Source organism: Palaemon carinicauda, chromosome 6 (genome assembly GCF_036898095.1).
Source record: "Palaemon carinicauda isolate YSFRI2023 chromosome 6, ASM3689809v2, whole genome shotgun sequence".
In the NCBI taxonomy this organism is placed as follows: Eukaryota; Metazoa; Arthropoda; class Malacostraca; order Decapoda; family Palaemonidae; genus Palaemon; species Palaemon carinicauda.
In genome coordinates this window covers 165,014,649-165,038,544 of record NC_090730.1, presented here as the reverse complement: position 1 = coordinate 165,038,544, position 23,896 = coordinate 165,014,649, and the positions used below count along the sequence as shown (strand labels likewise).

The 23,896-nt window shown below is 34.6% G+C and overlaps 1 protein-coding gene across 1 annotated transcript in view; it reads right to left on the bottom strand.

Annotated features, from left to right (window-relative positions):
* LOC137642789 (uncharacterized) overlaps window positions 1-23,503 on the bottom strand; it is a 601,025-nt gene extending 577,522 nt beyond the window's left edge. The window contains 1 exon segment of the mRNA XM_068375642.1: window positions 23,047-23,503. Coding sequence (XP_068231743.1) covers window positions 23,047-23,350 — 304 coding nt within the window. The 5' untranslated portion in view covers window positions 23,351-23,503.
* Between the last annotated feature and the right edge of the window lie 393 nt (window positions 23,504-23,896).

Below are 23,896 nucleotides of genomic sequence, written 5' to 3'. Positions count from 1 at the left end.
TCCTGGTACCACTATATTAATTTTTCGTACTGTTCAGGTACAGCCAAAGACATTTTCCGTACCGCTCACGTACAGTCTGAAGAAATTTTTCGTACCGTTCAGAACTGAAACCACTGCAGAATTTTTTCCTACAGTTAAGGACCTTCTCAGTGGGTCCTGGTACCACTATAGATATTTTTCGTACCGTTCAGGACCCCTAGTACCACTGTACCAAGGACCACCCCCACCCCCCCTTGAATGCAAGCACAGGAGACTATTTGCGAAGCAAACCCTCCACCATGTCCTCCTCGACGGCTCAATCAAATACATCCAGTGACACTTCACCGGAGGAGCAAACAAGCCTGACAACTGCATGGGAAAAAAAAAAAACGGAAGCAAATTCATTACGCATACGCAACTCGTCTTCGGTACTTGGTCTCCTAAGAATAATGTTATGACGCAACTACTTTTACAGCGTATTCAAGTATTTACATTTCGACAGATTAAAGGTTAAAAGGCCGCTCATGAATGGCAGAGACAAGAAACAGTAACATTGCCCTATCAAACAGGATAACGCCAGAGACTGACCCTATACAAGTAGCAGTAATAATAATAATAATAATAATAATAATAATAATAATAATAATAATAATAAAAACATGCAGATAAAAACCACTTGGTAATCATCCTTATTCAAGTCTCTAATTACCAGCAAAAACATTAAATCCTCTCATGAAACAAACAGATTACAAGCATCTGGGTGTCTGGTGTGCTAATCCCGTCCAGTCAGTTGGAGCAAAATGAAAAAAGGCCAGAGAGAATTGCCCCTCTCTCTCTCTCTCTCTCTCTCTCTCTCTCTCGACTAGCCAGTTCCCGCCTCTTCCAGCTTTCCCGCCAATTATTCTCAACAGCCATAAGGGCAGTCTCTCTCTCTCTCTCTCTCTCTCTCTCTCTCTCCTCTCTCTCTCTCTCCTCTCCTCTCTCTCTCCTCTCTCTCTCTCTCTCTAGAGATTGGAAATTGGCCGAGGAGATTTACTGCTGATAGATTGCCCAGCTTTTCAGGGTACTTTTGTAGGAGAGATAAACACATTGGAGGTTTTATGAGAAGTAGAAAAGATAGGATATAAAAATAACGAATATGGACGGTAAGAATATCATAAATTACATTTGTGTAATGCGATGAAACGGGATTTAAAAAGAATTTTAAAAGTTATACATTGAGTAACATATCGAAAGGACATACAATACTGAAGTAATCAAATTAAAATGATAAACAGTTTTGTAAAAGGGATAACAGATAAAGATAAGAAGAGGTGAAAAAAAATATTGTTACTTTATTTATGATTCACATGTCCCTTATAAATCTACTAGTATCTGCAAGCTATTTAAACCCTACTAACATCTGCTTGCCAGTTAAAAACCTACTAGCATCTCCATGGTGGTGAAAAACATACTAACATCAGCTTGTCATTTAGAAACTTGATAGAATATGGATGTTAAGTTTAAAACCTACTAGCACCCAAATCTCTCTCTCTCTCTCTCTTCAGTTTACCAAATGGTTTCCCTAAGAGAATATTATCAATGAGTAACAGTATTTCGGCGAGCATATTCCCCCTCACTAATCAACCAAAACTAATTTTAAAACATTATTATTAATACTAGCCAAGCTACAACCCTAGATGGAAAAGCAAGATGCTATAAGCCCCAGGGCTCTAACAGGGAAAAAATAGCCCAGTGAGGAAAGCAAACAAGGAAATAAACAAACTATATAAGAAGTAATATATAATTAAAATAAAATATTCTAGAAAACACTAACATCAAAACAGAAAATTCATATATAACTATAAAAAGACTTATGTCAGCCCGTTCAAGTCCTTGGACCTTATCCTAGAATCTATCTAGGACCTAGAATCCTAGCATCTAGGACCTAGAATCCTAGAATCTAGGACCTACAGTCCTAGAATCTAGGACCTACAGTCCTAGAATCTAGGACCTAGAATCCTAGAATCTAGGACCTAGAATCCCAGAATCTAGGACCTACAATCCTAGAATCTAGGACCTACAATCCTAGAATCTAGGACCTAGAATCCCAGAATCTAGGACCTAGAATCCTAGAATCTAGGACCTACAATCCTAGAATCTAGGACCTAGAATCCCAGAATCTAGGACCTAGAATCCTAGAATCTAGGACCTAGAATCCTAGAATCTAGGACCTAGAATCCTAGAATCTAGGACCTAGAATCCTAGAATCTAGGACCTAGAATCCTAGAATCTAGGACCTAGAATCCTAGAATCCTAGAATCTAGGACCTAGAATCCTAGAATCTAGGACCTAAAATCCTAGAATCTAGGACCTAGAATCCTAGAATCTAGGACCTAGAATCCTAGAATCTAGGAACCAGAATCTAGGACCTAGAATCTAGGACCTAGAATCCTAGAATCTAGGACCTAGAATCCTAGATGATCCAAGAAATGATGCTACTCATCAGTTCAGGGATCTCAGCAAAGGTCGCCATTCTAACTCGAGGGGGTTAAACCCAATCCAATTACTAAGTCGGCCCTCACATCATCACTTTCAGGAACCAGTTCAAATAATGACTAATCCAATCAGGGACCATTTGCAAAGGTAACACCTCACCCAGTAGGGAAGGCCATTCTACAGGTATATATTATCTACTCTCTCTCTCTCTCTCTCTCTCTCTCCCCAGACCATCCAAGACTGGAAGATGCTGGGGGAACCCAAACATAGAATAAGGTAAGGTAAGGTAAGGTAAGGCTCCTCTCTCTCTCTCTCTCTCTCTCTCTCGCTCTCTCTCTCTCTCTCTCTCTCTCTCTCTCTCTCTCTCTCTCTCTCTCAGAGACCATTTGCAATGATAAAACCCCACCCATGAGGGAAGGTCATTCTACAGGTATCTCTCTCTCTCTCTCTCTCTCTCTCTCTCTCTCCTCTCTCTCTCTCTCTCTCTCTCTCAAAACTATTAAAGAAATAACAAATGTAGACTACAACAATCTCTTAGCACAAATCAGCCCTAGGGCAATGGATACAAACTGGAATTGAAAAGATAAACTCCAGCGGATATAGTAAACAGTAACACGGTAAACGAATACAAGAGTAATTTAGACAAGATTATAAAAAGTCTCAAAATGCTTAAACGAATTCGCTCTACCGAAGAGCAAATGGAGTTTCCGCAGATGGACTAAAATGTCTTTGAGACATCCAAAATCCTTGTAACTCTCTCTCTCTCTCTCTCTCTCTCTCTCTCTCTCTCTCTCTCCTCTCTCTCCTCTCCTCTCTCTCTCCTCTCTCTCATTCATTCATTTGGAACTATATAAAAAAAATACTTATTGTTACCTTCAACGTTAAATATATCCTTCCAAAGTGATCCCACAGTTAACTTACCTGTAAAAGAAAGAAAAAATGGGGTTAGAGAACGCATTGTAAACATTAAGTAGAAACATAACATAAATGAGAACCAGGTTTCCAAAAATAAATTTCGAGTTCATTGTCATCTCACCCAGAAAAGGATTACCTTTTATAAGACAAATGAAATATGATACATGGAAAACCCTAAATCAAAACTAAATAAACACTGTCCATAGAGTAACTTCACTCAAACAGCTTTACTTTATGTTTTCATATTTACAAAGCAAATATCTCAACTTTATACCATAATACATTATGTAATACGAAACGAGATATTAACCTAATTAACACTCGTTAACTGCACAAGATTTGGGATCGTAAAAAAAAAAAAAAAAAAACTACAATAGGGGTAAAATTCAAAACTTCTTACCTCCGCCAAAGAAGTTGGAAGGAGGTTATGTTTTACCCCCTATTTGTGCGTTTGTTTGTGTGTGTGTTTGTCAGTGAACAGCTTCCTGGCCACAATTTTAATCGTAGAGGAATGAAACGTGAAGGAATTAACTGTTATGTAAAAAGCTGGATATTATTAAATTTGGAAGGTCAAGGTCACTGTCAAGCAAAATGTCCAGTTCACGTAATCAGCCTTAAGTTTGAACATAGTTTTCACAGAGACTTCAAACGTGGTTCATATTTGAGTGTATGAAAATCCACGCCAATTAATACATGTTAAGGTCAAAGGGCAAGGTCAAGGTCGAACAAAAGGTCGAGAAATAAGCTCCCGTGGTGGAGATCTACACTCTACTGAGTGCCCCTCTTGTTCTACATGACTTTAACTACTTGTAACGGAAATACAAGATCTCTTTAAGTTACGAAATATTGCAACTTGCAACAATGGGATTTTAATAACAATCAACACTTCCATGCACACAAAATGGAAGTATACATTACACTTGCAACATAAATCATATCTCTGAAACTTAAGTATGTGCAACATACAAATCACAAGTAAATGAATACACACATGTATAGCATGCACAGTCGATGCATGCTTGCCGGCAATAACGATAAAACCACAACCACTTTAGATTAAATTAACCTCCTGGTGCTGGGGCTAGGGTAGCCACTCAGAGTTGAGGTGTATAGATGGAAATATTAAAGTACTTTGGAAGCAATAAAGACGATACATTTATAAGGTGAAGAGACTACATTATTGGTTTTATTTAAGTGGCCAGAATTTCTTTATCCATTTAACCATTGATAAAAATTGCGAAACAGTTGTGTTTAGGTTATATATATATGTATGTATACACTATATATATATATATATATCCTCAATATTTCCTAAGGAAATACATGACAGTGGGGCGTCATATCGTTGCATGTTTAATATCCTTGTAAGTGTACGCAAACCGTCAAAACTGACGGGTAAATATTTAGTTAGATATGCAGAGACACGCAAACCACCTATCAAAGGCATGATTACAGTATTCCGCCACTAACCCCTTCCCGAGGAGTTTAGCGTGACAGCAAAGATATATATATATATATATATATAATATATATATATATTATATATATATATATATATATATATATATATATATATATATATAGAGAGAGAGAGAGAGAGAGAGAGAGAGAGAGAGAGAGAGAGAGAGAGGAGAGAGAGAGAGAGAGAGGAGAGAGAGAGAGAGAGACTAACTTCCTCCTTATTATATAAGGGAAATGGCCGTGATGAAATTGAAAACAGGGCATTGGATGTAAACTTTTGTTCTACGAAAACAATGAGGAATAGTTTCTTTGAAAACAACTATTAATAGATAACAGTGAAGTAAATCTACGGAGTAACAAAAATCAATTTAAAAACATTGGAAGGCGAATCAATAGTCTTGCAACGAATGATTGATTACATTACGAAATCTGGCGGTGCACTGGTATCTGAATTCCAGAGGTGCTAGAAAGCTATAGTCAATTCTTTTTAGTGAGGTAGATTTACACCGACTCCCCGGTGTTCCCTTTTAGCTCGGAAAAGTCTCCTGATCGCTGATTGATTGGACGAGATAATTCTAACCAATCAGATGGCAGGAAACTTTTCCGAGCTAAAAGGGCACCGCTGCTAGTCAGTGCTAATGCGTTTCATTAAAAAAATTGAGTATAGGTGTATTAACCCAGGCCCCCCTTACTCGATCATGTACACATGTATGAATGAGGATATGAATGCGCCTATCATGTCTTAGGAACCTTGCGCGCCTGTGTTCGTGTTATCAATAGCAAAGTTAGAAAGTTAGAAAGCAAGAAACACGGTGCAACGATTTCTAGTAAAGATAGTTGTTGATTATCGAATACAGTGTGTGTGTGTGCCTCTCGATAACAGCGTAACAAAGTGAATTATTCGCGTGAAGAAAATGAAGATGAGATAGTGAAAAGGAGGAAAATTCGAAAGTTTGCAGAAAAAATAGGATAAAGAGAAAGATTTTTGGGGGAAACATTTATTGTAAGAGTTAGAATAGATCATATATATATATATATATATATATATATATATATATATATATATATATATATATATGCATATATATATATATATATATATATATATATACATACATATATATATATATATATATATATATATATATATATATATATATATATAAATTTCCCTAAAGGTCTGATATCCAGGGACAGAGCAAATTCGATATTAAATGGCATTTGAGGAAAATTTATTAAATTAAAGTCCCGTGTGTTAATGATAACGCATCCACACACACACGTATATATATATATATATATAAATATATATATATATATATATAATATATATATATATATATATATATGTGTGTGTGTGTGTGTGTGTGTGTGTGTGTGAGTGTATTTTCCTCAAAATTCTACAAAAACTGGAAGCATTTTAGCTAAAGACGACAATTAAGCCCCGACAAGGAAAGCCTTTCTTATCTACAAATACCCAACGTCAAGGAAACGTATCTCCAAAGCCAGACAATGTTTTAGAGTAGCACCCATAGAAAGGCAGACTTGCTTACCCTTTGCCAGGATTCTTGAATCATTAATATATCAACAAATCTTGTAAGATACAGAATGCAAATTAAGAATATTAATGTACGATATAAATGAAAAAATAATTAACATAATTTACAAGGTAAAGTTAAAAAAAAAAAGACCGGAATATGTAATCCAGTAATAATTCAGTAACATATCTAATGCACTCAGTAGAGCATAGACCTCCGCCACAGCAGCTTATTTCTCGACCTTGATAATCTTTTACCTTAACATGTATTAATTGGCATGGATTTTCATACACTCAAATATGAAACAAGTTTAAAGTGCCTGTGACAATGATGTCCAAACTTATGGCTGATTACGTGAACTGGACATTTTTCTTGACCGTGACCTTTGACCTTGACCTTCCAAAAATTAACAATTTCTAGCTTTTTACATAACAACTAATCCCTACAAATTTCATTACTCTACGATTCTAAATTGTAGACAGGAAGCTGTTCACAAACAAACACACCTCCTGTAAAACACAACCTCCTTCCAACCTCGTTGGCGGATGTAATTAAGAATTAATATCAGTATCTGAAGAGCAGACAAGAAATAAAAAAGAAAATTACAGATATGCCATGAGTAACAGCATCCTATAACCGAAGGTCAGTGTGATAAAATATAGCTACGAATTGATCAATTAGTATACGAGGGCAATTTAATAATCAGATTGTCCTCGTGATGCCAACAAGAAAAGAATAACTCAAATGAAAACTAAAAAAAAACTAATGCACAGAGAAAGATTTGGTAACAAGCTTCTACAAAAAGAAAAATGGAGAAAAAACTTGAATAAGGAAATCAAACAGAATGCCAACAAGAAAAGAAAAACTCAAATGAAAACTGAAAAAAAATAATGCACAGAGAAAGATTTGGTAACAAGCTTCTAAAAAAATGGAGAAAAAAAACTTGAATAAGGAAATTAAACAGAATGCCAACAATTAAAGAAAAACTCAAATGAAAACTAAAAAAAAAAAAGCTTCAAAAAAAAAAAAACAGAGAAAAACTTGAAAAAGGAAATTAAACAAAATTCCAGCAAGAAAAGAACAACTCAAATGTAAACTAAAACACACTAATGCAGAGAAAGATTTGGTAACAAACTCTTCTAAAAGAAATGGAGAAAAAACTTGAATAAGGAAATTAAACAAAAAATTCCAACAAGAAAAGTAAAATTCAAATAAAAACTAACAAAAACTTTAAAAGGAATACAAAGAAAAAGCTAAAAAACACACCCCTATGGCATGTGAGCCCACACCGTACCTATTGGGGTAGGTAAAATCAATTCTCCCAGATAATCAGTTTATCATTCTAAATAACTCCAGAGGCTTGTACCATTACAAGCCACGAAAGGACAAGAGCGACCTCTAACCACTAAATAACAGCCTCTATTATTTTGCATGTTTGTAAGAATACACAATTTTCATCACACTAAGCAAGTATGCCTTATCCTCTTATAGTCTTAAATATTTTATTTTAATTGTTTATTATTTTACATATAGTTTATTTCCTAATTTCCTTTCCTCACTGGGCTATCCTTCCCTGTTGGAGGCATCTTGGGCTTATAGCATCCTGCTTTTCCAACTAGGGTTGTAGCTTTGCTAGTAATAATAATAATAATAATAATAACAATAATAATAATAATAATAATAATAATAATAATAATAATATTAGTAATAATAATATTTTCCTAATCCTATTCCTCTTACAGGCCTCTCAGAAACAAACTATCATGTATAGCACCCTGCTTTCCCTACTAGGGTTATAGCTTAGCTAATAATAATAAAAATAATAATAATAATAATAATATTTTCGTAAGCCTTTCCTCCTACAGGCCTTTCAGAAACAAACTATCATACTGTGCTTAAGTACAGAATTAATTAGAAAAGCACTCTTCGTGCAGACCTCCACCACAGCAACATATTTCTCGAAACCATGTGGGAACTTGAGATTAAGGCTACAGTTAATTTCGATCTACCTTTTGCTCGACCTTAACCTTTGACCTAAAATTTCAAAATTGAATCACTTCCCTGTCTCAACATAACAATTAATCCCTGAAAGTTTCACTACTCTATGAGTAAAATTGTGGCCAGGAAGTTTTTCACAAACAAACAAACAGACAAACAGGGGCAAACACATAACCTACCTCCCAAAATTCACTGGTGCGGGTAATAATAATATAAAAATATGCTGTTCTTTTTAATCATTCCTTACTGAAAATTAGAATTGATATTTATTTTGACTTGGCCTGTTACGACTTCTTAATATAGAATAATTTGATAAAATTAAATTAGAAATGTAAATTTTCATGGCTGATGTTTACAATTTAGTTACGTGACAATGCATCAGTAACTCGTAAATGAAGCAAAAGCAATATGAATGATAAAACTCCTAAATAATATCAATATTTATGTCACCTCCTCGATTTAAAGAGCTTTTGAGATCCTGTTTATATCCTATTATTGACGAGAACATAATCAGTATGGTCTAAAATTGTTGTATATACTCGGACAACTAAATCTATGTTATCTATCAAGTCCTCGATTCATAGTTTATATAGGACTTATCTATTATTGTTACTGATTCTCTCTCTCTCTCTCCTCCCTCTCTCTCTCTCCTCTCTCTCCTCTCTCTCTCTCTCTCTCTCTCTCTCTCTCTCTCTCTCTCATACTTTATTCCCTGCTTCTTCTTCGGTTCCTTTCCACAGTGAACAGCTTTCCCTATCAAGAAACCCTTTGGATTGCAAGCATCGTTTTTTTTCCATTTAAGGTTGTAACTTGGCTAATAATAATAATAAAACACAAGAACATTTTTTGAGAATACCTGATCAGTAAAAACTCTTTAAAGTTAACCGACACGATATTCTTATTACAAATACTTCAATACAGAGACAAACTATCGTGCACTCACATATATATACGTGGCTTATGTATTTTTCCTTTTTTTTAACTGATAGAAATGTGTAAAAAGGGAATATTGTTTAAAGTTTGAGTATTTGTAAGAGCAATGAAAATGTGGTTTGGCCACAATTTCATTTATATAAAGGTAAATTTTTCTTGCCATGGTCTTAAAGTTAGGATAATACAATAATGATTTGGCAACATATTAAGATAGTGAATTGTATAAATCATTTTTTATCATCCCTTCTAAGGTTAAATGTATTATGTTGGCCTGGGTGGTGGCGTCCTTGCATGGTGATTGCCAGACTGGGGTTCGAGTCCCGCTCAAACTCATTAGTTCCTTTGGTCGCTTCAACCTTACCATCCTTGAGAGCTAAGGATGGGGGGGGGGGGGGGGGTTTTGGGGGGGGAGCACATAGGTCTATCTGCTGAGTCATTATCAGCCATTGCCTGGTCCTCCTTGGACCTAGCTAAGGTGCAGAGGACGCTTGGGCGCTGATCATATGTAATATATGGTCCGTCTCTAGAGCATGTGCTGCTTGATAGGGTAATGTCACTGCCCCCTTGCCTCTGCCATTCATGAGAGGCTTTTTAAAATCTTTAAACCTTCAAATTTGCCCATACCTGTATTAAAAAAAAAAAAAAAAAAAAAAAAAAAAAAAAAAAAAAAAAAAAAAAAAAAAAATTACCACTCAAACATCAATACCTTCAATGAAATTAGGTTTGCACATATAAAAGCCTACAAGACTCGGATAAGGTCACGTACCAACGGTAGCGAATAGGATGTTTGGACCAATGCTTAGCATTGAATTAACGTCCTCTTTGGGTATATCCCTTTAATGAAAAGCGTAACATTAGTTACGCCAATGTTAACTTGCGTAGCCTATGTCAGTTTGAGCCAGTTGTGAGATCCGTTTTATCTATATTTATTATTATTATTATTATTATTATTACTTGCTAAGCTACAAGCTTAGTTGGAAAAGCAGGATGCTATAAGCCCAGGGGCTCCAACAGGGAAAATAGCCCAGTGAGGAAAGGAAACAAGGAAAAATAAAATTTTTAAGAAGAATAACATTAAAATAAATACCTCCTATATACACAATAAAAACTTTAACAAAACAAGAGGATGAGAAACGAGACAGAAAAGCGTGAGAGAGCGTACCCTCAAGCAGGAGAACTCTAACCCTAGACTGGAACACCATGTTATAGAGGCCATGGTACTACCCAACACTAGAGAACAATGGTTTGATTTTGGAGTGTTCTTCTCCTAGAAGAGCTGCTGACCATAGCTAAAGAGTCTCTTCTACCCTTACCAAGTGGAAAGTAGGCACTGAGCAATTAAAGCACAGTACTTAACACCTTGGGTGAAGAAGAATTTAGTAATCTCAGTGGTGTCAAGTGTATGAGGACAGAGGAGAATGTGTAAAGAAGGATATACGGTCAGTCTCTAGGGCATTGTCCTGCTTACCTCTGCCATTCATGAGCAGCCTTTAAACCTTTTAAACATGGGGAAAAATAGGGACAGACAATAGGAAAGTCCACTTGCAAAACGAGTTTCTGACAGAAAGATAAATTATAGGAATGGCAGAAGCTAAACGAGACTTGACATCAGAGAAGAACATCAATGAGTGCATGACAAACGTGAATGGCAAAGGATAAATGTTGCTTTAAGTGACTTTGCATTGCCAAACTACCAGTTTAAAAGCCTATTCATTCTTACGTAAGCTTTTGATCTTTATCCCCGATTATGCAAATAACGGATAAAAAGTTATTTATGATATATAATATATATATATATATATATATATATATATATATATATATATATATATATATATATATATATATATATATATATATATATATACTTTACCATGCAAAATTTATCCAAAAACGTTTTATTGACATAATATTTAACGAAAAGTCAAAACCATATTTAGTCGATTTCGACCACAAGGGGTTGAAATTCGAAATAACGTGTTGATATATTTGAAGGTCACTCATGAATGGCAAAGGCAAGAGACAGTGACATTGCCCTAGGGGCCTAGAGACTGACCATGTATATTATGATCAGCGCCAAAGCTAGGACCAAGGAGGGCCAGGTAATGGCTGCTGATGACTCGGCAGATGGGCCTGTACGCTCCCCTAACCCCGTCCCCTATCCTTAGCTCACAAGGATGGTGACATTGCAGCGACCAAAGAAATTAACGTTTGAGCGCGACTCGAACCCCAGTCTGGCGTTCATCAGTCAAGGACGTTACCACATCGGCCACCACAACCCATATTTTCTTACCCAAATTCATGTTTATCTACGTACAACTCTTTTAATCAGGTATACTAGACTTTTCCAGTATTTCTTTGGAGAAGTGATGCACTAATATAACAATTAGGGCAATATTTAATAGATCACGGATTAAATACTAAATAGGAGGGTTTATATATAAGATCTGTTTAAATGATGTTACTGTTCTAAAAATATTTTATTTCAATTGCTCAAAACTTCCTTCATTCCTTTCCTCACTGGGCTATTTTTCCCTGTTGAAGCCCATGGGCCTATAGCATCCTTCTTATCCAAATAGGGTTGTAGCTTAGCTAGTAGTAATAATAATAATAATAATAATAATAATAATAATAATAATAATAAAATTTAGAAATAAAAAAGAGCAAGAGTTATTTCCTTCATTCCTTTCCTCACTGGGGTATTTTTTCCTGTTGGAGCCCTTAGGCTTATAGCATCCTTCTTTTCCAAATAGGGTTGTAGCTTAGCTAATAATAATAATAATAAAATTTAGAAAGAAAATAAAGAGCAAGAGTATTGAACCCAACTCCGTATATTATAATTATTATCATTATTAAAAGCCAAGCTACAACCCTATTTGGAAAAGCAAGATGCTATAAGCCCAACGGCTCCAACAGGGAAAAATTGCCCAGTAAGTAAAGAAAATAAGGAAATAAATAAATGATGAGAACAAATTAACAATAAATCATTCTAAAAACAGTAACAACGTCAAAACATATGTCATATATAAACTATAAAAAGACTTATGCCAGCCTGTTCAACATAAAAACATTTGCTGCAACTTTTAACTTTTAAAGTTCTACTGATTCAACTATCCGATTAGGAAGATCATTCCATAACTTGGTCACATCTGGAATAAAACTTCTAGAATACTGTGTAGTATAGAGCAAGTAATGCACTACCTCTATAATTCACCCTAACGGATATAAATCTTTTAAATAGATTGAGCGAAACTATAACTCTTAAAATCATCAACGTCACACATCCCTATACCAAATAAAATCATGCCTTCCTCCCATAACATTAGTGACTAGATTCATCCGGCCATAAATTATGACACCAGACACACCCTTTTCCCTCAATCAATTATCTTATCACACCGTACTCTACCACAGAAGCTTATTATCAATTTGTAGTCTCATCAATCACAGGCAGCTTTCCATTCTTCTATCTTCTCAAATGTCTCGTTGCGAATTCAAAAGTTATACAATGATATACTCTAATGGACTTTAATACCTAACCTAATGTACATTGCGTGGCCATTAACTTGGGAGCAATCTACTTCATTGAAAAGTATTTACAATGAAAATAGCGCAGTATATATATATATATATATATATATATATATATATATATATATATATATATATATATATATATATATATATATATATATATATATATATCACTAACACTCGTGATTTCAATCAATGTAAATATCAACCACAATGGCATTTAATACCGAATTCTATCTTTGGAATATATATCCACTGGAATTCATTTATGGTAATAGCTTCTGGCCAGGCAGAGATTCGAACCCCTGATATATATATATATATATATATATATATATATATATATATATATATATATATATATATACATATATATATATACATATACAGTATATATATATATATATATATATATATATATATATATATATATATATATATATATGATCCCAATGAGAGCTGTATGGCGTATACAGTATAGGAGAGCACGAAATAATGAAGAACTGTATAACAATAACTATAAACTCGATACCATTAAACTATATGCTATAAACTATATATTTCTATTTTTGCAAAGTAATGTGCAAGTTCACATCTATATTTTTGTGATAGAATAATTACAAAAATAATGTAAATTAATAAAATGTAATTGTAATTATTATGGTTAAAGATAAAAAGGGGAATTTCTCGTAATTAGACCCAATAACAAATGTAACAGCACCAAATAATCTACTTATCCTTAATAATATCCTGGTCAAAATAACGTTTTATATATATACTGTATATATATATATATATATATATATATATATATATATATATATATATAAATATATATATACATATATATAAATATATATATATATATATATAAATATATATATATATATATATATATATATATATATATATATATATATATATTATATATATATATATATATATATATGTATATGACGGCTTAAAGAATCGAGATATTTAAAAAAATGAATTTTAATACTGTAAAATAACAACAATAAGACATTAATATAAATCATGATCATGTTTACCTAAAATACATTGTTGCACAAGTGATAGGCCTATTTGATCAAAAGCTTGTTTTCTTCACACCTTATCATGAATAAGAAATTGAAATTAAACTTTGACATCAATCAATTCTATTCGACAGCAAAAGTAATTTGCATATGATTATTATTATTATTATTATTATTATTATTATTATTATTACTTGCTAAGCTACAACCCTAGTTGGAAAAGCTGAATGCTATAGGCCCAGGGGCCCCAACAAGAAAAATAGCCCAGTGAGGAAAAGAAAGAAGGAAAAATAAAATATTTTAAGAACAGTAACATTAAAATAAATATTTCCTACATAAACTATAAAAACTTTAACAAAACAAGAGTAAGAGAAAACAGATCATGTGCCTGAGTGTATCCTCAAGCAAGAGAACTCTAACCCAAGACAGTGGAAGACCATGGTACAGAGGCTATGGCACTACCCAAGACGAGAGAACATTTTTTTATTTTTATTTTGGAGTGTCCATCTAAAAGAGCTGCTTACCATAGCTAAAGAGTCTCTTCTACCCTTACCAGTTAAACCGATTTCAAATATTTGTCATTGATACAACTTCCGTTTGAGGCAACATCCGGTCCTCATCAAGTGGCTGATATGCACACACAAGAGAGAGAGAGAGAGAGAGAGAGAGAGAGAGAGAGAGAGAGAGAGAGAGAGAGAGAGAGAGAGAGCAGTATTTTCTACAATAACTTAACCATGACTTCAAATCATAATCTGCAACCTGAGTTATTATTATTATTACTATCCAAACTACAACCCTAGTTGGGAAAGCATGGTGCTATAAGCCCAAGGGCTCCAATAGGGAAAAATAGCCCAGTGAGGGAAGGATATAAGGAAATAAATAAATGAAGAGAACAATTTAACAATAAATTAACAATAATTGATAGAACATAAATGAGCAAAGTTGAGAAAATCAGAGGAACTGTATTATAGAGGACCACTCCTTGCATGAGGCGAATCGTCCAAGAAAGGGGAACGAGGAAATCTGTTTTCGAGAAGGACAAAACCATCACATCGTCAAGTCGTCGACCACTTCACAACGGCTTTTGGGGAACCAGTCTCCTGTATCAGCTACAAGAACGAACGCCTTTCCATGCCTAACCCTTAAGGACCCATTACGTAAGTCTAAAAGTTCCCTGTCACATACCTACGGTGCCCTAACAATGCCAATTTCATTCTTAAACCGTATATCATTAAAGACCAGAGTTACCTATCTCCCTCAGAGGAAAGCAGTTTCCCGCGCAACGTCCAAGGTGAAAATAGCCACAGAGAAGCAATGCCCCGGACACTGGTATCGTTCCTATTTAACCCCCGAATTAAGGCGACTACTCGATGCTGTAACACACGAGGGATACGCCCTTTTACCGAGCAACCAGTCGAGGTAAGGGTGGTGGTGGAGGGTGGGAACGGTTTTGCCCAGGGGCGCCGGAACACAAATACGATCGACGGAACCACCGGTAGGATATGCAGTACTCTATGGAGGGAGGGAGGTTGGTCACGCAACTGATTTAACTAATTTAGAATATTGAATGACACATAATGAAACGTTTCTTTTAACAGTGGAAAAACTATTACATGCCATGAATTACTCTTGATTGGGGTGAACCCTAGAGGGGAATTATAGCCAAGTTAAACCATGCACACAATTCTCGGTTCATAGCTACAATGATACATAGCAACAATTTTCCATTTAGATAAATAATGTGACGATTACCCTATATACATTAGTCACAAATAGATCTTCAACACGTCCATCCACTACTTAATATCACTAGTTAGTTGATTAAATGCTAAAACTGCTCTATCAATACACCACGTTTCCAATTGCGATCATAGTGACGGAATGCACACCTTTTAGTTAGCTTAAATCTTCCTGTAACTTCGTTATTTGACACAGCAATTAATTCACTCCTTTAAGATCACAACCAAGTTAACAGAGATCTGGCCATACTAATTTTCATATTACTGTTATGTTATCATTATAAGTCTTGCTTAGGATACACTCGGGCACAATATTCTATCTTCTTTTTTATAGTTTATATTTGAATGACCTAATTTAATGTTTTTACTGTTCTTAAAATATTTAATTTGATTGTTCATTACTTCAATAGTAGATTATTTATTTCCTTGTTTCCTTTCCACACCGGGCTATTTTAACCTGTTGGAGTCCTTAGGCTTATAGCATCCTGCTTTTCCAACTAGGGTTGTAGCTTAGCTCATAATAATAATAATAATAATAATAATAATAATAATACAGCTTTAGAAGGATATAGGACTAATGTTAGACTTCTTAACTTATACTATAAAGCTACAAAACAAACTATTACGTGATGAGTTGTATAATCTAGGAAGATCTGAATGCAAAGGACAGTCAAAACTACGAAAAATCCTATACAGTAAGAGAATTAATTCAATATACTAAGTTTTTGTCCAGCAATCTAAGATGAATCAGCTGACGGACCAAACCATATAAAAAAATAGAAAAATAAGATAATAAAAATATATCAGTATACGCAAGTCTGAAAATCTTGGAGATTTTGAAAGATTAAAGAAGAGATAAGACCGGTTTATAAGCCAAGAATTAAGAATGAAAGATAATGATGCTTATCACATATTCAGATTTAATCCACACTCACAAAATACAGTTCACAATTCAAACTAATGTTATCTTAACTACGGTATCTTATCTTGGGTATTTCTTGATAGCTTTCTTCGAGATTTTTAATAACGTAATAACTAAATCAATCTTTGAGATAACAGGTAAAAAATTATCAAAACTACGTAGAAACTTTCTACAAACTAGAAACAATTTGCAAACTTGAATGTTTGTAAATATCTACAACTTAACTCGACATTAAGAGATAGAAATCAAATGAGCATCTCATAGAAATTGTTCCTTAAAGTTAAATCAGTAGAACTTCAAAATTGCAACCAATGTTTTTGTTGAACAGGCTGACATAAGTCTTTTTCAGTATATATATTAATTATTTGTTTTAATGTTATTAATGGTTTTTTTTTAAATATTCTATTTTTATTTTTTCATTGCTTCTGATATCGTTTATTTATTTCCTTATTTCCTTTCCTCATTGGGCTATTATAGCAAGATGCTATAAGCCCTTGGGCTTATAGCATCTTGCTTTTCCAACTAGGGTTGTAGCTTGGCTAATAATAATAATGATAATAATAATAATAATAATAACATTCCTTAACAGAAAAAAATATAGAAAAAGTATATTCCCCAAATGCTTCCAAATACATCTATTAAAACTGGACGGCTAAAGTAGTCTGATAAATAGTTAATCTAAAAAGAAAGGGAGAATATTTATGGGTAGTCTGAGCATGGATCAGGGAAATAAAAAAAAAAACTGTATTGAGCAGAAATAAACAAAACAATGACTTCGTCAATAAAAGTATTGCAACCATTCAAGAAGGTTATCATTATTATTATTATTAATAATAATACAAGTTAAGCTACAACCCTAGTCGGAAATGCAAAGTGCTATAGGCCTAGGCCCAAGAGCTCCAACAGGAAAAATCCCAGTGAGGAAAGGAAATAAAAAATCAACTGCAAAAGTAATGAATAATTAATATAAAACATTTTTCTAAGAACAGTAACATTAAAATAGATCTTTTTATATATAAACAGATGAATGTTATCTAACTTAGAACATGCATGAAGAAAGCTTTCACCAACAATAAATTGACAACAGTCCAGGAACGCTGATAATAAGGTAAAAACGAGTAAGAAATTAATAAATGTATAGACAAAATTCACATAAAAACAACGAGACAAACTTCAAAAGACAGAATTTTTTCCATGCCTTCTCCGTCATAAGGCATAATACTAGACTGCATTCTAAAAGTTTTATTCCAGCTATGGCCAGATTTTGGAATGATCTTCCTAATCAGGCGGTTGAATCCGTTGAACTTTACGAGTTTAAATTTTGTGCAAATTCTTTTCTTTTGGACTGGTTGACATAAGTCTCGTTTTATAGTTTTTATATAACTTTTCTTGTAGTTTATTTCCTTTCCTCACAGGGATATCTTTCCCTGTTGGAGCCCTTGGGCTTATAGCATCCTGCTTTTCCAACGAGGACTGATAAGAATATTAATAATACTCATCTATATCAACTTTGTTACTGAACTTGAAATATATACTTTTAATCATTTTAATATACTTTATTTGCTATTCCCTTATTTATTTTCCTCACTAGGTTGTTTTCCCTGTTGGAGCCCTTGGGCTTAGGCCTACAGCATCCTGCTTTCCAACCAGGGTTGTATCGTATATAGCTAGTTTGTAATAGTAGTGATAGTAAATTCAACTTGAAATTTGATGCATATATACAGTACTGTATGTAACTTTCTCGCCAGCCGGTCCCATCACAAAGAGACCGGTGGTGTGGGTTCAGGAAGCCCACAAACACCAGGTGAGGCTGAATGAGAGGCATACAATAGGCCTAAGTAATATTCCATTACAAGCGACTTGGCCTATGAAATTTCTTATTCATTTTTTTATCAGATGAAAGGAAAGTTATTCAATTGTAATAAAAGGGAATTTTTAAAAATATATATATATAAATAATTTCTTGTTTCTCTTTTCTCATTCTTGAGTCTATTCCTAAGCTCAGTGCCGAAAATTTTAAGTTGTCAACAAAAATATTTATTAGTACCCTAACCAACGCTCTATTTAATGCAACTTACAGTAACCCCAGACATAAATACGGACATGTCTGAGGCCTTTATCCTGCAGTGAACTAAAAACAGCTGTTTTTATTGTTTACGGTACGCTAATTAGACCTCTATTGTTACTAGGATGAAAGACAAGGGAGGAAAAAGCATACGGTCTCCTTCAGAAAAGCATTTTATAAGCAAGCCTCGTGTATTAGCACATGCTAACGATCGCAAAGTACTAATAATACATTCATTAAAGATACTAGCTTACACAATACATTATTAGATATCCACAAAGTCTAAAGAAATATATGTAGATCTTATATATCCCTACAGTAGCCTAAACACGATGATCAAAGAGAAATCAGTCAGGCCTATTCATAATTTGACTAGGCCTAATTCCCACAAGGTTCGTCTTTCGAGAAAAGAGCTTATCACTTTCCTTGAGGATGGACCTTATTACATTTATGAAATCATTATTATTTCAGTTTCATATTTATCTTTATTTATCAATTTTTGGTCAAATCTCCCCAAGAAACTTTAATGAATTAAGACGATACCTTATTTCCACCACCAAATATTCACAGCTGAAAATATGAATACTGACAGTAACATAAACCGTTGAAATTCTTAACTTCAAAAAAATTCAAACTTGCAGCAAGTATTATATGTTGAACAGGCTGACATAAGCTCAAGTCTTTTTATGGGTTATATATGAAATATATGTTTTAATGTTGTTAGTTTATTTTGAATATTTTATTTTAATTGTCCATTACTTCTCATACCATTTATTTATTTCATTTCCTCGCTGGGATCATTTTTCCGGTTGGAGTCCTTAGACTTATAGCATCCTGCTTTTCCAACTAAGGTTGTAGCTTAGCTAGTAATAATAATAATAATAATAACCACGAAGTTTAAAATAGTCTCGTTCGCGCAGATAGAAAAAATAACTGCACTGTAAAGAATTATATAGAAATACCAGAAGATTAAAACAATAAACTTAATATCGTAAATAATCCGGTCAGCAAATCAAAGTAGCGTGAACGAACACGACAGTGTCTTACTGGCGTTAGCTGAATTTGTTATAAATAGCTACAGCATAAATTGCAGGAATATTACAAATAACATTGCTAAAAATATAGGTGGTTTATAAACATCCGCTTTAACCGATAGAGTGGGGGGTGGGAGGTCAGTTGATTCGGCAGTTAAAATTGGAGTGTTCTTGTCTTCCTCTCTATCCAGAAAAGAAACGAATCACTGGGCAAAAGAAATGGCTAGCCCCTATGAATAATACGATGAACATTATGTGACTGTGATCTGGGAGAAATGTAAACACCCATGTCCTTTCCTCATGGGGAAATTTTTCCCTGCTGGAGCCCTTTGGCTTATTCCATCATGCTTTTCCAACTAGAGTTGTAGCTTAGCTAGTAATAATAATAATAATGAAGGCAATGTCACACTACCCTTTCATAACTTCAGGATCCTTTTCCGAAACAACAGGATGCGACAAGTTTTAGACCTATGTTGGAATTCAAACAATTTGTTGTTTACTGTGCATGTCCCAACCTCGGAATATCTATAAATGAAACATAAAATAAATAACACTACCGTATCACCACTGCTAACAAAGCATATGCCCCATTCACACCTTAGAAGCCTTGGTGAAAAGGGGGTGGAAAAGGCAAGCTCCCAGATAGACCTACCCTTTGTCCACTCTTCCACAATGCCTTCAGTGTGTTAGCATGGACGTCGGAAGAACGAAAGTTAATATATATCACGGGCCAGATATAGACCTTGATATATATCAACCCCTTTGGGAGCGATCGCAATGGAACAAGAGGGTGTGAATCATTGAACGAGCGAAGCATGGAAGTTTACAGAAGACAAAGATACAGTTTGGAAGAGTATCTACTCATACAAAATCTCAGGAGTTAAAATTGAAACACCAGCTGTATATAGAATAAAAAAAATCAACAATACATCTCTTGCTTGAGGGCAAGGTCTGTAGATTAAATCTATAGACCTTGCTTGAGGGTACACTCGGGCACACTATTCCATCTTATGTCTCTTCCTTTAGTTTTGTTAAAATTCTTATAGGTTATATAGGAGATATTTATTTTGATGTTACCGTCCTTAAAATATTTCCTTTTTTCTTGTTTCCTTTCCTAACTGGGCTATTTTCCTGTTGGAGCCCCTAGGCTTATAGCATCATTCTTTTCCAACTAGGGTTGTAGCTTAGCAAGTAATAATAAGGATGGATGATGAGGGCAAGAAATGTAAATACAGTCATGTGGTAAAGTTGTGAAAACTGAGAACCATAAGATGAGGAGGAAACAGGATATAATCCGTTATTGTTACTGTGAGGGAAGAAGGGAAGACCAAGAGAGAAATAACTAAATTGGGATGAATGTCGGAAGAGACAGCCATGGACGAGAGAGAGAGAGAGAGAGAGAGAGAGAGAGAGAGAGAGAGAGAGATAACAGGCCTAATTTAGATGACATTTATTTAACCCTAAAGTTAAGACTTAATTTCAATATTGAACATAAAATTTACGCTATGAAAGGATATTGCAATGGAACGAAGTAGGTGGTACTGAACACACACACACACACGCACATATATATATATATATATATATATATATATATATATATATATATATATATATATATATATATATATATATATATATATATATATATACCGCATATAAGCTACATATACATGGCCTAACGACATTACAATATCTATATACCTAAATTGTTTCTTTTATATATATATATATATATATATATATATATATATATATATATATATATATATATATATATATATATATATATTGTGCACTATCGAAATCACTACGGTATATTATATTAGTAAACTTTAGTGAAACTTGCAACATAATTTTAACTATACGAAGTTCCCGTTTGAAGCACCAACAATTGTTTTCCAAGGATAGTGAATTCAGATATATACAATTTTATAGAAATTACGAAGCAAATTAACTTTTCAGCCCATAAAAAGGACAATGAAAACGTCCTTAATGAGACGAATCAAGACAGATTACAAAATATAAAGGACATATCATTGGTTCTTTAATCAGCCTAGGCCTATGTCCCTCAGTTGGTTGAAATATTTCCCCTACACTGAGTACTAATTTTAAACCAACCACCTAACGGGATATAGGTCTTCACTAATTAAAATTTCCAAGTCTAAAGTTGTGTCTAACATTACTATAGCCAGCTGAACCAATAATTATCTCTAGCATTACTGATGCCAGTGAGGCAAAAATGATCTCTAATATTACTATAGCCAGTGAGGCAAAAATGATCTCTAATATTACTATAGCCAGCTAAACCTAAATTTATCTTAGACATTACTAGTCAGTTAACCATAAATTAACTGTAAGAATGCTATAGCCAGTTAACCTAAAATTATCTTTAACATTATAGCCAGGTAACCTAAACTTATTTGTAACATTATTAGCCAGTTAACCTGAAAAAATTTCTTAACCTAAAAGTCTCTAAGATTACTATAGCCAGTTTAACCTAAAATTCTCTCCGTTAACATAAAATTATTTCCATTACTTTAGCCAGTTAGTCTAAAACTGTGTCTAACATTCTAAAACCGGGATAATTCCTTACAATGAAGGGTTTGATATTAAAGTAACCCAAATTAAAAAAATTACAAGTTCTTTATACGAACTATGTCAATTACTGTCTTGACTAAAACCTAACCTAAAAAATACTTCGAAGGTCAAACAAATCCTCATCTAACCTTACTTCGAAGGACAAACAAATCCTCATCTAACCTTACTTCGAAGGACAAAAAAATCCTCATCTAACCTTACTTCGAAGGACAAACAAATCCTCATCTAACCTTACTTCGAAGGACAACCAAATCCTCATCTAACCTTACTTCGAAGGACAAACAAATCCTCATCTAACCTTACTTCGAAGGACAAACAAATCCTCATCTAACCTTACTTCGAAGGACAAACAAATCCTCATCTAACCTTACTTCGAAGGACAACCAAATCCTCATCTAACCTTACTTCGAAGGACAAACAAATCCTCATCTAACCTTACTTCGAAGGACAAACAAATCCTCATCTAACCTTACTTCGAAGGACAACCAAATCCTCATCTAACCTTACTTCGAAGGACAAACAAATCCTCATCTAACCTTACTTCGAAGGACAAACAAATCCTCATCTAACCTTACTTCGAAGGACAACCAAATCCTCATCTAACCTTACTTCGAAGGACAAACAAATCCTCATCTAACCTTACTTCGAAGGTCAAACAAATCCTCATCTAACCTTACTTCGAAGGACAAACAAATCCTCATCTAACCTTACTTCGAAGGTCAAACAAATCCTCATCTAACCTTACTTCGAAGGACAAACAAATCCTCATCTAACCTTACTTCGAAGGACAAACAAATCCTCATCTCGAAACTTACGGACAGGAACGGTGCGAGGATTGTGCTCGGTGACTTTGAGTTCCAAGGAGGCCAGGCGGGAGGTGAGGGCCGAGGCCCGGGAGTTGATCTGCAGCAGTTCCTCCTCCAGGCCCCGTGACACCCCTTGGGCGGCCACGACCAGGCTCGCGAGCTGCCGAAGGGCACCGCATAGCGTGACATTCGTGACGGCCGTGAGATCATACTCTCCCTCCAGGAGCACTTCTTCGCCCTCCTCCGTCTGTCCCCACGTCGCGGGGCGCCTCGAAAGGGCAATAGGCTTGATAACCCGTTTGACCAGCGGCATGCTGGTTAATTTCGGGTAGGGCCACGGGGGTTAACGCATTATTGACCTCGAGGGATAAAACTAAACACATGACACTTCATAAGACCATCTCACACGTGACAGATTACATCCTCTTACGGCGACACACGACACACGTCCGTTCAAGACGCCATCTTCGGCGCGACTGAATAGTATTTCGCTATTCTGTTCCAGGGTTGCCAGATTTTCTAGATGAGAAAAGGCCAACTTCTAAACAACAGAAGCCCTAAAAACCCAACACATTAGTAGAAAAAGTTAAAATATACAGTATTTAAGGCCCGCCTTTTTCATATTTCTAGAGCCCAACAAATAAAAAAAAAAACACTGAATTACAGTTTTTTCTGGGCCTAAAAAAAGCCAAACTGGCACGCTGATTCTGTCCTCGCTACAGGGCGCTCGAGTAACACCTGCTCCCACTCAATGAGCATAATGTAGCCGTTAATACAAATGTTTACTGCATAGCGCTCAGTATTTTATACAATTTTGAGTTCTCTCTGGCTGGTATTTTATTGACAACTTTATTATTAC